Source organism: Chenopodium album, chromosome 17, assembly GCF_948465745.1.
Source record: "Chenopodium album chromosome 17, dcCheAlbu1.1, whole genome shotgun sequence".
Lineage (NCBI taxonomy): Eukaryota > Viridiplantae > Streptophyta > Magnoliopsida > Caryophyllales > Amaranthaceae > Chenopodium > Chenopodium album.
This window is the reverse complement of record NC_137850.1, coordinates 33,781,053-33,798,950: the sequence shown is the minus strand read 5'-3', so window position 1 is coordinate 33,798,950 and position 17,898 is coordinate 33,781,053. Positions and strand designations below refer to the sequence as shown.

The window sequence follows — 17,898 nt, the reverse complement described above, 5'->3', positions numbered from 1 at the left end:
TCAAGTAAAATATCTTCACCATCATATCCCACAACTTCTTGCTCTAACTCCACATCACCTATAGGAACCTCTGAATTCACCTCACCCTCCTCAATCTCAGGCTCATATAATGGATCTGTGGTGCCAGAAGAACCAATAGAATGCAATAAATCATTCAAATGAAGTGGACTATTTGGCCTATTGTCCTCCCAAGAATAAGATCCTTCACTATTTTCTGGGATATGAGGCACAGATTGAGTGTTTTGGGGCAAGATAGATCTGGTGTGAGGTTGAGATGGGATTCCAATTTGAGGTACAAGTGCAATAGCAAGTTTTGATATGGGAAGTTTAGAAGCTGTGTTGCTTGGTGTGGATAATTTTTTGACTTTAGGGCTTATATGTAAGGTTTTCTTTGGTGTAGTGGATTTTTTTGAGGTGGGAGCATCTTTATGTGGGGTCCTTTGTGCTGATAATGCAGTAACATCTGTATCTATGTTTTCCACATGGGTCAATTGTTGTGGTGGGTCAACATAGTATTGCTTTGGTAATTCATCAACAACATACACTTCTATTACCCTCCACTTCAGAGCATGCTTAATTAACTCCCTCACATCCTCATCTTTGTACAGAGACCTTAATCCATCTGTTAAACTAAGCCTTAGGATCAAGTAATATAGCCCTTCAACACTATCCACTTTGTCACACTTCTTTGCTAAGCCAACCATGTCCCACCAGCACAACTCATCAGGGTCAACACAAAAAGTCTTACACTTCCCCCCCCCCCCACATATTTTAACTGTTCACTCTTAAACACCCCTCCAGATAAATATTTCAAAGTCACAGTAGGAGTTGGATCCCCCATCTAGAAAAATTACACAAAAATATATCTTCAATTAACAAACATAACAACATTCATATTACCCAAAAATTATACAAAATGAAAAATTAGGGTTCATCTTGTGTCAGACATTAAACATCACGCAACAACTCATTACAATTGCAAACACACATAGTCATAAAATCACCAGGCAATTAGGCCACCAAATACATCAATAATCCCACATAAAGTTCATAACATGCGACTTATCTATGTAAATACCAAAATTTAATATCAATTTAAAAAGGAAAAGGTTGAGAATTGCAACCGCAACTCGTCCTTGACTTTCGTATTCAATGCACAAAAACCTTGTTCAATTTGAGAAGTACAAGTTCATGGTTGGTGGTTCAATAATGTCAATTGAGTTAAAAAAATTAAAAGGGAGATGAAAGCAGATTAAGATAATGAAAGGGTAGAAGAGATAGAGTATGATTACACAGAAGTAGTTGGGGGAATTAATGTGGGACATAAAATTTGGGAGGGAAAGTAAATCCATAGGTTAATATTTCTTTTGTTGACTCTCGTAACCGTTTCCAGTCAGTCAAGACCAATAAGTGAAGAAAGGGGTACAAGGTGGGATTATTAAATAATAATTCAAAGGTGGGATTATTACGAGCGAATCGGGTAAAGGTGGGATTATTAGAATCAATTTTTCTATTTTTTTAGTGGAAGAATGGCTCTTTGTTGGCTGAGATCTAATAGATGTGCTGGCAGAATCTTTTTTGGGTGCATGTGTTTTTTGTGAAGGGATGGATATTAAATCCTTTTTTTGTGCTGTGTCATCAACTCTTGACTCCACAATAGACTTTTTACACCTAGGACTAGATCTAGTTTGCATGGTTGACTTTGTGGGTCCCCTTTTTGGTGTTAATTTTGTAGCAACAATATTTGTGTTTGACTTTGGATGGTTCAGTTGAATCAAGTCTTAGTTCCTCCTCACAATGAGTCACATAAAAACCACACTTCTAAACTTCACAGCTAATGTTGCCATCTCTAACACCTCTACATCAATAAATGCTTTCCTTAAGCCATCTGTTAACTTCCAACCAGGGACCACATAATACACACCAACAACATTGCTATAGCCCCCACAATTTTTAGCCATATCAACTAACTCCCAGTAAGACAATAAATCTGGGTCGACATCAAAAAAACTTTCCTTCCCCACCCAAATAAACTAACTCACCATTATTAACATGCTTAAAATTTCCCCCATGCCATATACGAAGAGAAATAGAACCAGAATCAGCCATTTTAGGAACCTAGTACAATCACATAAGAATCAATTCAACCATTTATTTACCACACAAGCAACAACTATGCTAAATTAATCAAAAACTTGCTTTACTACAACAATATCAGAGTAATTCAAACAACAAAACAAACACAAAATCAAAATTTTCTCACTTTAAAATTCTTCCCCAAACATATGAAATAAAAAAGATATCAACTTTAATGTACAAAGTTAAATTCAGTACACAATTAAGCCAAAATCAACACGAATTAACTGCGGGTTTCGTCACATGCCTCCAATTGCAAACAAATCGCAATCCGCCCTTCCTACCTTGACGAATTTTGCATAAACACGTACTCCTACTTGCTGCTTTAACCGTACTACCCTTTTTTTGAAAAATAATTTTATCCCACTCTAATTTTACTCATCCACATTAATTTGAGATGATATTTGTGGTTGGAAGCTTTAGTAGTGGCGTTCGAAAGAAGGAGGAGATGAAAGGCGGTGGTAGTTGGGGTAGTAAATGCTAAGTGGGGTAATGGAGGGAAAAGAAAGGTTATTTTATTTTTTTACTTTTCCTTTTTTATAAAAAATAAATATAAAATATAAATCTAACCCCTTGCCAACTTAATATTACTTGCATCTTTATTAATTACCCGGTTGCCAGTTTTTTTACTCATTAAAAGTTAAATGGTATCAAAGGTCAACTTACTCTGGGTTAATCAAAAGGTTTGCTTATTTTGGGAAGACCGGGCAAAGGTTTGCTTATTTTTGACAAATTTTCCGAACATATATGATCAAATATAATTAGGATTTTATTTTATGAAAATAGAAAAACCTAGGAATTAAATTAATTTAAAATAAAATAAATTTGGATGATAATCCAAACAAAATCTATTTAGTTACTCATTAGGGCTGAAAATTCCAAGCTTCCGATTTAATTTGATTAATATTTTGGACAAATTAAGTAATTAAAATTAGGTTTTATTTCACTTAGAAATCCGAAATTTTTTTTCCTAATTTTCGCTTTTTATGAAAATAAATAATTCAAGAAATGATTAATTAATCTGGACCAGATAAAATAATAAAAATCAAATTTTCTTTTGCTAGGAAAATCTTAAAATTGCCTCTCAATTTTTTATTTTTAAGAGAACAATTAGTTTACGGAATATTAATAAAATCGAGCCAATTTAAATAAGGAAAAATTGCCACTATTAATCCCAACTTTGCCTCATCCGCCAAATATTAATCCCAACTTCAGTTTATTTCGTATCACTCCCAACTTTGTACCCTATTAAATTTTATCACCCCTAACCAGTCATCCAACCTAATATTACAGGTAACAAGACACGTGTCAGCGTATGATTGGCTTAAAAAATAAAAAATAATAAATAAATAAATAAATAAAGTTAAAAATAATATTAAATTAAATAAATAAAATTAAAAAAACACCTTCTCTCTCTCTTCCCTAGCCTCTTCCCTCTTCCCTAGCCTCTTCCCTCTTCCCTCTCTACCTTCTCTAGTTGCCCACCACAGCCACCAGCAACCAACCAGTAGTCCACGACGCCGGTGGCACTACCTCCCTTTCCCCCCACCTCCGTATCGCCGCCTCCCTGCCCACCTCCACGCTTCCCCTTCCCTATGCACTTCACGCACTCAACAGAGCCGGCTGGCAACTCCACCAACAACAGCCCGCTTCCACCACGGCCAACCCAACCTCTTTCCCCCCGGAGCGCCGGTGATGGTGCTACCCCGACCACCTCCCCTTTCCTCTTCAATCACCACGCAAAACAGCCAAAATCCCCCAAATCCTAATCCCCAAATCCCAAACCATAACCCTAACATTCGAAACCATTGGCCACAAAACCGGCGACGAAATCGGCCACTAACGACAATATTTACCTCTTCAACAAGTAATCCCAGCCCAATGAGGTTGAAGATGAGGTCGGAGTTAAGAATTTGGTGGTGATGCGTGTTGAATACCGTGAATTGGCGACGGAGAAAGCATGAGTGCTTGGTTTTCACGGGTTTGGTTGGTGGTTTTGGGAGTCGAAGAGGGCTGGCTGGGTGGTTTCGAGGGTCGGGGATGGGTGGTGGAGGACGATCAGTGGTTTTCAGTGGGTGAAGGAGGTTGGCCGACCGTTTCCCAGTGAAATTGAGGGTTGAGACTGGGAATCTGATTTTTTTTTATTTTTTAACCAATCAGATTGTGACATGTATGCAACCAATCCCAAGTCAGCAAGGTTTACCTCTTCAACCGGTTTTAAGTCACTTGGGGTTATAAAAATTAATAGGGTACAAAGTTGAGAGTGATAGGGAATAAACTAAAATTGGGATAGATATTGGCGAATGAGGCAGAGTTAGGATTAATGGGGGTAGTTTTTCCTTTAAATAAATTAAAATTAGAATTTTTTATTTTGTAAAATAATATTTTGTAGTTGTTTAAAATTCTTATTATATATGTTGGAGTTGTTGGAGATGTTAAAACTTGTTAGATAGTAGTATATATCACTGGATCAGGTTTAGCTAGTAATTGGTATATTTCTATGGCCAACAAATAATTGGAGGCATGTACCCTGAAATCCCCTTAGCTACAAAGAAGCGGCGTGAGCGAGGGTCGAGGGATGTACCACACTGTAAGATCTATTCAATGATTGTGGCTTCAATGAAGAAAATCTATGTTTTTTTTTTTTTTTTTTTTTTTTTTTTTTTTTTTTTTTTGTAATGTACAAGTATTTGTTATGTTAAATTTTGATTTCATATGTAGATGTCTAGCTACGAGAATTTAGTAATGAATTGGTTATTAGGGGGCTATATAGACCGTTTCCCTTTAGAAAAAAGATTTTTAAACCAATAATGTATTGGCACATTAAACAAAATAACCATGCACCAAATACAACTAGTTCCTAATTATATATATTTGAAATGTCAATTGATTGTTAGGTTTAATTTCTTACAAATTAAATACCTAATGTTTCCTATCTTTTTTTTTTGTGACAAATAATGTTTATTATCTTAATGAAACCCAATTCTCATTCCAATGTCCTTTTTACTTATTTCTCTAATTAATTTTGTGTTTACCATTACTCTTATTTTTTAGGATCATCATTAATTCATACACTTTATTAGAGAACGTATATTCCATTATTCAACATCAATTAGTATAATTATCACTTACCCAGTACTAAATATATAAATAATAATAAAGAGTTAGTTTTTTTTGATGAAATTTTTTATAAATAATAATAACTAAAGTTAATGAGCTACTCCTTTCGTCCCTAATTTTTCCCCATTGCCAATAATACGGTCAAATTATTAAAATTTTGACCATGAATTATCATTAACCTATAAGTAGAAGTGAGCAAAATTTCCGAGTACCTAATCAAATTGAAATCGAAACCAGTTAGCAACCAACAGTTCTCTATCACCCATTATTGTTTAGTACTTTTTAGTATTTCCTTTTCTCATTTTGTTAGATGCTACACTACAAGTTAAAAACAAATATGTTAAACAAATGTGGACATCACCTAAGACACCAACTTTTTTATTTTTTAAAGTATCAAGTTAGTTCTTAAATGTATGAACATGCATGTTTTTAATGCTACAAGAAATTATATATTAGAGTATCAGTGTATACCCACATTTAATTTTACTTGACATGGATTAAGTGATTATTAAAAGAAAAGATCCTTCTAATGCGCCTAATGTTAAGTAAAATAATTGTATTCAAGATGATAAGAATGCTTAAAAAGTTTATTATTTCCTCTTTTTTTTTTCTTTTTTTTTTTTTTTAAGTTGACACCGTTTAATTTTTACACTATTCGCACACTATACACTTTGACTCTTTTTTGTGATTTATAGAAATGATGAAACATAGTCACATGGGCTCTTATTTGAATCATCTCAATGTATATTTTATTAACATCTTCTTTAATTTTATAATTTTACAATGTTGATAATTAGAGATAGAAAATTTTGTCAAATACTACCATTTAAATGACCACTTCTGATAACAACTATCATTTAATTTTTTATTTTTTTTAAAAAAAAAACTACCACAAAAACCCAAATACTTGAGTAGCACTACCACTCTAAGTTTTTTGGCAAGAATCTTTGATTGAGGATGTCCACTTTATAAATTTTCCTCCAAAAAACCTATACAAAATAACAAAATTCCTACAGATATTAATCCTAAATTGAGTAATACAATTCAATTGCGAAAATCCCCCAATTTTGTAAAACCCTAAATTCAATCTTTGAATCATGAATCCAAATTTAAGATTAAATTGAGAAATTAAATCAACCATAATACAAAATTAAAGACAATTTACCTATAATTGTGTTCGGCAACTGAATTCTCTTGTTGTCCCTAACCCAATCGATCGAAATTTTATAAAGTGGGCCCCACCCGCCGGGGACTCTTGCCGAAAAAATAAATGTGGTAGTTCTACTCAAAGTTTTGTGTTTTTGTGGTATTTTTTTCAAAAAAAAAAAGGTGGTTGTTCTAAAAAATGATCATTCAAATGATAGTTGTTGGCAAAATTTACTTAGAAATATCAATCGTTAAAAACATGCATTGGCAAGCGTGATACTCCGTAATAGAAATGTGTCAACTAAAAAAGCAGAAGAAGTATCATTTAATGATTCATTCATTTATTCATGGCTTCTACATCAAATTTTAATAAATTAAATTTGTCTTGTAAAAATCATTCACCTTCCCAACACATGACGATGAGCTCATTACATATAACTTAATAATTCAATTGATAACTTTTCTTAATAATAAATATATTTATTCAATTTTTCTACACTGTCATGTGACAAGTGCTCTTAAATTGTCTATCACCCCTTCTAAAATGGAAAGAAATGAGAAATTCATGCCAATGATGTAGGATCCATGAATCATGAATGTTGTAATATTTTAACCCATAATGCTTATTTCATGCGTCTTTCCACCAACCTTCATACCTATAAGTTAGACCTTCTTTTAGCTATATTAACATGAACTTACTTATATACATGTATATAACTAGACCATCCTTTACTATACATCATATAAAAATTCACTATGGAGTCCACTATAGTAGTAACTGACCAAGATTTAATAAAAGATAAAGTAATAACATTGATTTCTCCAAAACATTCATTCCCTCAAGAAACCATGTTCTTGTCAAATATTGATCAAGCTGTAAGCTTTCCTGTAGAAACCGTGTTCTTCTTTCAAGTTCCAAAAGACAAAAAATTGTCAACAAATGACATTCCTGAAAGAATTAAGAAGGCAACTTGTGAACTACTTGTCCCATATTATTATATGGCCGGTAGGCTTAGTTTTAATTGTGAGACCAAAAGATTAGAGCTTATTTGTAATAATGCTGGAATTTCTTTTGTTAGTGCAAAATCAAGGCTTACTTTAGCAGATCTTGGAAATCTTTCTCTTCCCAATCCTTCTTTCGGCCATTTTATTCATCGTCAAGGATTGTATAAGAACTTATGTGTGTTATCACTCTTGACCATTCAGGTAATCTTTTACATCACCTTTGTTTGTTATTATGTAATTAAACACTTATTTTCTTTTGTATTTAATCTTATATAGATATATGGGCATTAATAATTATAAAAAATGCAACACCAAAGTAATAATTTGAATTTTTTATGTGCACGTAAAAGAAAATGTTTGTACATATATAGTAAGATTGAAAAGTAGTTACAAATATTGATATAGATTGAGTATCATAACCTAAATAATGTCATGCAATCTAGTACAATACAAAAAAAAATCATTTTCATTTTAACTAAGTTTTTAATGATTTTACATAGATGTATATCTTGGGATTGTATAATTACTTTTCTCCTTTGTTTTAGGTTACAAGATTTCAATGTGGAGGATTTTCAGTTGGATTTTTAACAAACCATGCAATACTTGATGGAAAAGCTGCTAGTCATATGTTTCTAAATCTTGCTTCAATATGTAAAGATGGAAATTTAAAAGTCCCACTTATCCACCATGATAGAACACATATAAAAGCTAGAGATCCTCTTATAATCAACTTTCCTCATCAAGAGTATATAAAGTTACCAAAGATTTCTTCAATGGCAACAGCCTTTACTACCTCTTATGAATCATCATCATCTCCGTTGATCTTTGCAAAGAAGTATAGTCAAAAGCTTTTCAAATTTGATAATGAAATTATTAGTCGCCTTAAAGCAAAGACAATGGTGAATTGCTCAAGTTTCGAAGCCATCGTGGCACATATTTGGAAGGAAAGAACAAAAGTAATATTCGAAAACCCTTATGAGCTCTCAACTGTATTTTTTGCAGTAGACATAAGGTCCAAAATCTCACCACCTCTGCCAGATGGTTTTGTTGGAAATGCCATCATCACCGCCTTTGCCACTTCAAGGGTTGCTGATATAGTTAAAAACTCCATTTCATTTGGTGTTAAATTAATAAAGGAAGGCAAAGAAAGGGTTAATGAAGAGTATGTTAGATCCGTGATTGACTGGTTAGAAATTTATAAAGGTGTACCAGCAACAATTAATGGGAACTTTTATGTATCAGCTTGGTGGAAGCTTCCATTTGGTGACCTTGACTTTGGATTTGGGATGCCAACACATGTAAGCCCAATTGTTAGTGGAAATGATGAATTTGTGTTGTTACTTTCCGAAAGAAATGAAGGCCAACATGGAGAAGGGGGAGGAGTTAATGCGTGGATAAGTCTCGAGCCTCATAAGATGAATCAATTTGAGGCTAATATCTACAACATATGATCTTGATCAAAACATGATTGATTCATAGGTTATGTCTGCATTTTATTTAATTTGTATGTAATATGTACTTGTTTATCGCATTTTTAATGAATTTAAGTCATTGATCATAGTACGGTATAAGTACAAATTATAGTAATCTAATGAAATAAACCAACATCTATGTTTCACTTGTTAATATCATTTTTGTTTCTATAAATCAATATAATTGTTTAAAATATTTTAAATAATTTTTAATTTTTTAAATTATAGTAATCTAATGAAATAAACCAACATCTATGTTTCTTTTAAATTTTTTTAATTTTTAATTTATACTTGTCTACAAAGTTATTTAATTTATACTTGTCTTAAAAACACAAGCTTTCTTTTAAATCACTTAATAAAAATAATAGATAAGTCTTAATTTGGAAATTTATCAAACAAGAAAGTTTCTAATTTTAGACTCATTTTAAAAAGAAAAACTCGCTTAATTAAAACTTACTAATTATGGAAGTGCTGCAACACACGCGTATTTTAATGTGTTTATAAATTAGTTAAGTATTTCCATAATTTATTTAAAAGGTTGATATTCAATCGTTAAATATAAATAGAGAAAGTTTGGTTTTGAAAAGAGTATAAATAGAAGAAGGATAGGAAAGCAATTTATTTCATTAATGACGTTTTTGTAAATAATCATACCCTTGTTCATATAATAGCCTATATATTCATTGGTAATGAGCTTACCATACTTTGCTCTTAGTCAAGGCTTTAAATATAATATTGCTAGAAATTGACCTTATGTACTAGTTTAACGTTTCAAAGAATGAAAATTGATTACCCGTTAAAGAAAAGTATTAATAAGGTTTCAAATTAATTTTTTAACTATTTAATGAGGTTTTAAGATTGTAAAAGTTGCTGAAAATTATGAAAGTGTAGCAATATGGTTTTGTTGTCTTTAATTTGTAGGAGACTTTGTCCTAAGTGAGTTCTATACATTGTGGTTTTTTTTGCAATCGTATTTGAGGTATACCTAGGGTAAGTATTAGAGAATTTTTCATGTGTAGGTTTTAAGATAGATTATATTAGATTACTACAATGTTGCTTTCAAGAAATTAAGTTATTTCAGGAGTTATTGGTGAATGCATATACAATGATGATCGAGTTTGAAAGATTATCCTAGAGCTAACCAAAAGAATTTAGGTTTGAAATTTACATAAGTATTCATTAGGCTACTTAAATGGGAAATAAAAATATGTCTTCATTAGAAAACAGGTCATTTTACCATCATCTTTTACTAATGAAGGTAGGTAAATAGTCTAAATTTACCTAGATGCAGTGACGAAGCCAGGAATTTCAAATTGGGGGGACGAAGGGACATCGCTTAAATATTGGAAATTTGGAACAAATAGATACTAAAATATTTAAAGTTTTATGACTCAAAGATCCAAAATATGGGTTACCTAGTAAAGAAAACCAACTAACATCTATCTATAACTAATGCTAAAGTAATTATCGCTGACATCATAACCATCAACGTGGCAGCTTCTTATAAAATATTTTCCCTCCAAAACTATTGTTGACAACATTCTTTTTTATTCTATTTTTTTCTATTTAAACGAGAGGGATTTTGCTTAAAAAATTATATGTTACACACTTACAAGTGAATATTTTATTATTAAAGTTGTGCATCGCACGGGACTAACATAGTTATATACCAGTTTTATGGAGTAATTATTAAGAAAAAAATAAAAATTAATAATAATAAAAAAGTAAAATGACTCGAAATAAATATATGGAGTACTCGTCAGGAAAAACTAGAACAAAAAATAATTTTTATTAGGGAAATTCTCAATGGTACTCATCAATTTTTTTTTATTTTCTCAGTGGTAAACACTAAAATATCAAATTATCTTTGGTAATCTATAATTTATAAAACTAATTCAGTGGTAACATTAGTTAAGCATTTTAAAGCATATTAACCATGGTTAGTGTTTTAAAAGGGAGGGAAAATTGAAATGCCTAAACTACCCCTTTTTAACAAAAACCCACCACCCCACTTCTTCCCCCTGCCATCACTGCCCACCCATCCAATTCCCTTGCTCCCAGTTGGTGCCAACACCGGCTGTAGACACCTACTTTTGGCCTCTTGTCCTGAAAGGAAGTGCGATGATGTTGCAAAAACTCGTTCTTCATGCTAGATCAAAGTTGAAGTGTTTATGGACTACGAAATGCATTATGAAGTAAGTTAAAACTCATATTTGAGACCAAGTTATCTTAGAGCCTTGTATAATTACTAATTAGGCCTAAAACGTGCTCATACATGTTTAAACTTGATTAATAACGGATCCAAATGCAGCAAATGCAATGATTCAATCCAATGGATCTTACATTGTTGAAAACTGAGCCAAACAGATAAAAAAACCATCATATTTCCGTGCATGGACTATACATATGGATATCCCTTTCAAAGATATTTCCAACGGTATATTATAAGCCCAATTCCGAGCTAAAACGAAGGAGTTATGACCAAAACACTAAACCGGGCCCTAAAACCGACACCCTTGCACTCCAACGACCATATCTTTTGATCCACAACATATTTTAACCTAAATCCAACGGTATTGGAAAGTAGAAATTTAGAGCTTTCCCATGATACTCACACGCCTTAATCCGACTTCACAATCAAAAGTTATGAAAGTTTTAAAAACGCATTTTCGTATAAGGCAAACCGCATCCCGTGCAACTCAGTGAGTTGCGCGCGCCGCGCGCGCGGCACCTTGCGCGACTTAAAGAGTTGCTTGCGCCACCTGACAGCGCGGCTCTAAAACCCTAAACCTAGATTCCTACGCATATAAATAGGGGTCTTCGTTCAAACCCGAAAGAGAGAGAAAAATCAGAATACTAAACCCTGAATTCTGAAATCCTTATTCTCTCAAACCCTCTTACCATCATACTACTTTGTCCTCTCTCTTCCCAAGTACTCTTCAACCCTAATCCATCCATTGAAGCTCTTGGAGGTACAAAGAAGAAAGATAGTCCATAAACGCATAACACGAAGATTTAGCATAAAAGAAAAACGGTTAGTTTCCTGAGCACTTAGATAAATCACTTTTCTTTTATTGTTTAAATAACTTAAATTGAATAAATAGTGTTGTTTGATCACTTTAAACAAAATTTTAATTAATTTAATTCACATAGTATTCTTGTGTTAATCAAGACTGGAATTTAAATAATTAATTGATTGTTTTATCACCTAAGTCAAGGCAAACATTGTTTATTTCTTGTTCTTTTCACGAATTTTATTAAACAAAGAATAACGACTTTTGCTGTAATTCCTACGTGATTAATGCTTTTAAATAAAATCAACTAACTTAGTTTTTAGGAGCCACGTTGCATAGATTTTTTGGTGATGAAATTGTGAAAAAGGAAGAGCTAGTAGAGGCCGCACTAGGGCTAGAATAGCGATTTCTCCCTAAAAGGAACGTTATTTTAGTATCCTCGCTCCCAAACTCATTTTTGGTACACGTAGACCAATTTGGGCATGGGTAAACTTACGATTCGTGCTAAATGTCCCTTTGGGAGAAAGGCATGAACGAGGTTTATGAGTTTCTCATTGGCGACTCCTACTTGTTTCTTACAAAAAAACGTGATGATAGGATCCATTCTAATTCAAGGTCCCCCAAACAGTCAGGAATTCAAATCCTAATACACCCTAATAAGTGTAAAGTTTTAGGCTTTTAAAGGGCCATGGGCATTTAAGGAGAAGGATCCCTTACGATGGGAACACACTCCTTACACCGGCGCTAAGTTGAACCCCTACCCCCATGTCACAATGACCCCTAAACTCCCACCCCCGCACTCATTTCATCTCTCTTCCGCAGCTCTGCTCTAACAATAACAACATCTCACATTAAAGAAATGTGCGATAATTTCCATGGTTGTTGGGGATTTGTCGACATTGGAGTTGAATTTCATGAACCCTACGTCGAGATCGACGAGGTTGACATTTCACGAACCCTGATTAACAGAACCCCATCAACAAAACCCCGATTTTACGAACCGTAGGTCGAGATCGACGAGATTGTTGGGGATTTGTCGGCATTTAGAAGGGTTTAGGGTTTTCAAATGCCATTGTTGGTGGACTCATTGTTGTTGTAATTGAAGAAATTTGGGGTGAATTGGGTGAAATGGAATCGATGATCGACACCGGGGGTTCCAGTTGGGGATGGTTGGGGTTTTTCGAGGATTGGGGATGGTTTTTAAAGGGTTTAGAGTTTCTTAGGGGTAAGGAGGGGGCTGGTGGTTCATGCGGCGCCAGAGGGTCTGGGCATGGTCGACGCTAGGAGAAGGGGGATAAGGCATGGGTGGTGGCTGGTGGTTGGTTGACTGTGATGGCTGGGGAAAAGCATGGTTAGTGGTTTTTTTTTAAATAGTTTAATTGTTAAAAAAATAAAGGAAAATTTAATTTTCAAGGATAAATTAGTCATTTTGCCTTTAGTTAACTATGGTTAGGCTTATGATTGTAGATTAATCTCATTAATGACCACTGAAATAATAACAAAAATAGTTGATTACCAAAGATAATTTGATTTTTTGATGTTTACCACCGAGAAAAATAAAAAACTGAAGAGCACCATTGAGAACTTTCCTTTTTTAAAAAAAAAAGTTGAAATGGCTAGCTGCAGCAAGGATTGAACCCCAACCTTCACAAATACTAACTCTTATCACTAACCAAGAAGGCAATATTGATTAGATGATTTACCAGTATTGCAGGTTTAAAGCTTATATATAGTCATTTAGTAATTATTCAAAATAAGAGATTTAAATGAGCTCCGAAGGGTTTGATCTTGCAATCACTACTCACAAGCTCTATAAGAGCTCCTTTGACCGCTGTCCCCCCTTTCCCATGCTGGCTCCACCAGTGCCTGGATGTAATGGTTCTATAAGTGTAAGTTGTTTGGATATCCTAACTTTTTTATAAACTTCCCTTGCAATCCCAAATGGCTTGAAATTACAAGATTAGTGAAGACGCAAGGTTTAAAATAGGAGGATAAACATGATATCTTTAGTTGAGTCTTCAAAATCAAAATCAATCAATTATTGATCAAAGATTTGCGAGGTTTGGTATTGACGATGCAATTGGTGTTGTGGGAAGAACAAATTATGGAAGACAACTATGAGATGAGAGTTTTAAAGATAAGATGTAGAAGGTGGGTATAAATCCTTTTGTTCTTATTCTAGAAGGCAACTATGAGATAAGAGTTTTGAAGAGAAAAATGGATCGTGAAAGAACTAATTTTAAAATCTTTAATAAGTCTACATTTCATAATTTGAATTGGCCTAGGAAAGAACTAATGTGAGGTGCAAAATCATTAGTGGAGTAACTTATTTATATTTACTACTTTTTGATGTACTTTGTATTATTTCTAAAAGAAGTAATTTGAGAATATTTTGACTTTTACCACTACAAAAAACACGAATTTTTTTTTTACCACCAAAACTTCTAAAGGTTTTATTATAATACCAAAAAAAATTCTAAAAATTACTTTTCACCACTTTGCCGTCAAGGGAACCCTAAATCTAAGGGTTTAAAAAAATTCTTCGATTTCCATATCAAAAACATGCTCTTTAGAGATTTTAGGGGTTTTGGCCATTTGGATCCGATTTGAGGTCAGAATTGACAAAAAATTATCACAAATATCTTGGTTTGCGCGTGTCACACAAATCGAGTTTGTTTTAGTATACCGGCCTACTCCCACCACTAGGGATGTCAGTGGGGCGGGTCAAGTAGGAGAGACCCGTCCCATTGGGGCGAGGATGGGTTTCGGTTTGGTGAGTGATGGGGCGGGAATGGGATAAAAACCATACCCGCCATGGGTGATGGGGCGGGGGTGGATTTTAGGTTGTACCCGCCCCATCCCCACCTCATACCCACATTTATATATCTTTAAAAACAAAATTTTATACTTTTATACAATTTTATAAAATAATTATGTAAAATAAAATATTAATTATAATAGTTCGTAATACACTTATATTATAAACAAAAAAATGTGTTGTTCCAAAAAAAAAAAAATTGTAATATTAAGAATTTTTTTTATTTTATTTATTTATTATAATCTATATTAATTATGTAGGATTGTGTATTTGAGAGGCGGGGATTAAGTGGATCTTGGGTGGGGATTAGGTGGGAGTAGATATCCAAGTGGGGGCGGGGATGGTTTTGGAATTGTACCCATCAGGGCGAGGATGGGGATGAATTTTGGACCCACCGCGGGGATGAGGATGGGGATGGAGATGAAAAAGTTAGGTGGGGATGGGGATGGGAAGCCAACATCCCCGCTGCCCCGCCCCATTGACTTCCCTACCCACCACCAGCCCACCACAAAAACCCACCCTCGCCCAGAAACACCCACTTGACCTCAAATTCTTGAAATACTGTCCACCTCGACCTAGAAATGAACTCATTGGTCATAGTGATTTGGAGCTTATTTAGGGTTTGGTGAATTTACCTCGAATTTACGAGCGAGCAATGCTGGGTATTTGGTGAATTGCGGCGAAGTAGTCTTCGTTTTAGCTGGAGGAAAAAGGTTTTATGCCATTGTAGGAGAAGGTGGAGAGGGGAGAGAAATGGGAATTAAGATGGAGGAGAGAGAAAGGGGAAAGGGAAGGTAGCCGCCAGGGTGGGAGATCGAGGCGACTGCTTAGTTGGGGGAGGGGTGGCTGCTGTTAGGGAAGGGGGTGGTTGACCGATGGTGGGGGTGACGGATTTTGTTTATTTATTTATAAATTCATTTAATTATTCAATAGTTGAGTGAGAGTTAGAGGGTAATTAGAAGAAATTAGAGATTAATTAAGTGAAGAAAAGGTATTGTGTCAGTTCGGACTGACAAATTGCGGAGTTTTGATATCCTCAATTGGCGGGATGATATGCTCTATTGGTTAGATGATATCCTTTACTAATGGGATGATATTCTTTATTGGCTGGATGATATTTTTATTGGCTGAATGATATCCTCTATTGGATGGAAGATATCCTCTACTAACTGGATGATATCCTTTATTGGCTATATGATATCCTTTATTGGCTAGATGATATTTTTACTGGCTGGATGATATCCTCTATTGACTGGATGATATCCTTTATTGGCTGGATGATATCCTTTATTGGCTATATTATATCCTTTATTGGTTGAATGATATTTTTACTAGTTGGATGATATCCTCTAATGGCTAGATGATATCCTCTATTGGCTATCTGGTATCATGGCTGGATGATATCATATAGCCAATAGAGGATATCATCTAGCCAATAAAGAATATCATAGACACAATCATAAATGATATCATATAGCCAATAGAGGATATCATCCAAACATGATATCATATAGCCAATAGAGGATATGTATAACTTGTTTGAGAATATGTATAATTTATTTGATGATATGTATAACAATGACAGAACCTCCATTGAAGATCTCGTACTCAAGGTCATTGGTATAACATAACTTGCTCATTTTTTAACCAAAATACATGCATACGTTATCAAAATGCTCAAAATTCAACATACAATCATATGGGACAATCAATTTTAACAATTATACATCACATAAGAAAGCCCCAATTCGATTTTTTGGGCACTTTTCGAAAAATCTGAGAATATCAAGCAATTAAACTTTCTCTCTTTTCCGCCATGGATGACCTTGCTCCTCTCCTTCGCTGTAACCACCACCAACTTCTCATCGGGTGGAAACTTGTTCTTCATCGTCACAAGAAGATGACGATGATACTTCTCGACTAACGAAACATTGGGTGTGGCTTGTCGCACCCAATACTTTGTGTTAAATGAATTAGAGACATTTAGATGTCTTCAACAAAAGAAATTTCACAATCAAATTTTCTTTTTCCAAAATGCTAAAAATTAGGTTTTCTTTTGCCAAAAAACTTTTGAAATTTTGACATTTGCAACTAGGGAAAACACCTGTCTTCACATTTGCTACCGGTTTAAATTTTTTTTTTTACTTTGCTACCACCTAAATCGGAGTTTGTTAAAAATCACTGCCCAATGCCTTATACCGTTACCATTTCCGTTACTGGGGTCCAGCCATCGTTCAGCCACCTTTAGCCACCTCACTGCCACCTTCCTATCCCCGATCAATGCTGCCCCTCCCCCCTCTGGCGGCTGGCACCGGCAAACCCACCCCTTCCCTTTTCCCCTCCTTCCAGCCACCAATTCGGCAATTGGCAGTAGCCTGCAACACCACCACTGCCACCGATTTCGCAGAAGCCCGCAACACCACCACCGCCACCAATTTCGCAGACCCCGAATTCGCAGCCACTCGCAGATTCTTGGAACACCACCACAACCACCAATTTCGCAGACCCCCAATTCGCAAACCCCCAATCAGCCACAAATCGCATCAAATGGGCGGTGCGAAGGAGTTCACGCCCACCAGTTAGCCACAAATAGCATCCAACAGGCGGCGCGAAGGAGTTCACCAACCACCCAAAACCACCATAAGCGAAACCCTAAAACCCGTTTGGGTGGTTTTCGGGCCGGTGGTTTAGGGTTAGGGGTGATAGTTTTTGGGTGGGGGAAGGGGAGGGGTTCGATTCTGGTGGTTTCGGGCCGACAGCCGGAAGGGGAAGGGCTGACGGGAGGGGTTGGCTGACGAGAGGGTTTAAGGGTGGCTGATTTTTTTTTGTTTTTGTTTTTTAATTTTTGATTTTTTTTTAATAAACTTAACGGAATCCGTACCCTAAAGTTTTCTATTTTAATTTTCGAGGACGAAACTTGTTTTAAGGAGGGTAGATTGTAATACCCGGATATTTTACGATTTTATATGATATATTTTATAGAAAAAAAAAAGTAATTTTTTAACTCCTATTTTATGTCTAGTAGAACTCTTGTTTACAAACTATAAATTATCTTAAACCCTAATAATTAAAGTTATTGTATTTTAGAAAGAAAAAAAAAGGGAGCAGCCGTTTTCGTTTCTTGTGCGTGGGATTTGTTAACCAAACCCAAAATTGATTCTTGTAAAAAGTCTCTATTTGATTTTCT

The 17,898-nt window shown here is 34.6% G+C and overlaps 1 protein-coding gene across 1 annotated transcript; it reads left to right on the top strand.

Moving 5' to 3' along the window:
- Positions 1 to 7,251: 7,251 nt before the first annotated feature.
- Positions 7,252 to 8,858, top strand: LOC145588843 (acyltransferase GLAUCE-like). The gene is made up of 2 exons (XM_081645440.1): positions 7,252 to 7,608; positions 7,953 to 8,858. Exons 1-2 carry the CDS (start codon positions 7,252 to 7,254, stop codon positions 8,856 to 8,858), a joined length of 1,263 nt encoding a protein of 420 aa, XP_081501566.1.
- The last annotated feature ends 9,040 nt before the right edge of the window (positions 8,859 to 17,898 follow it).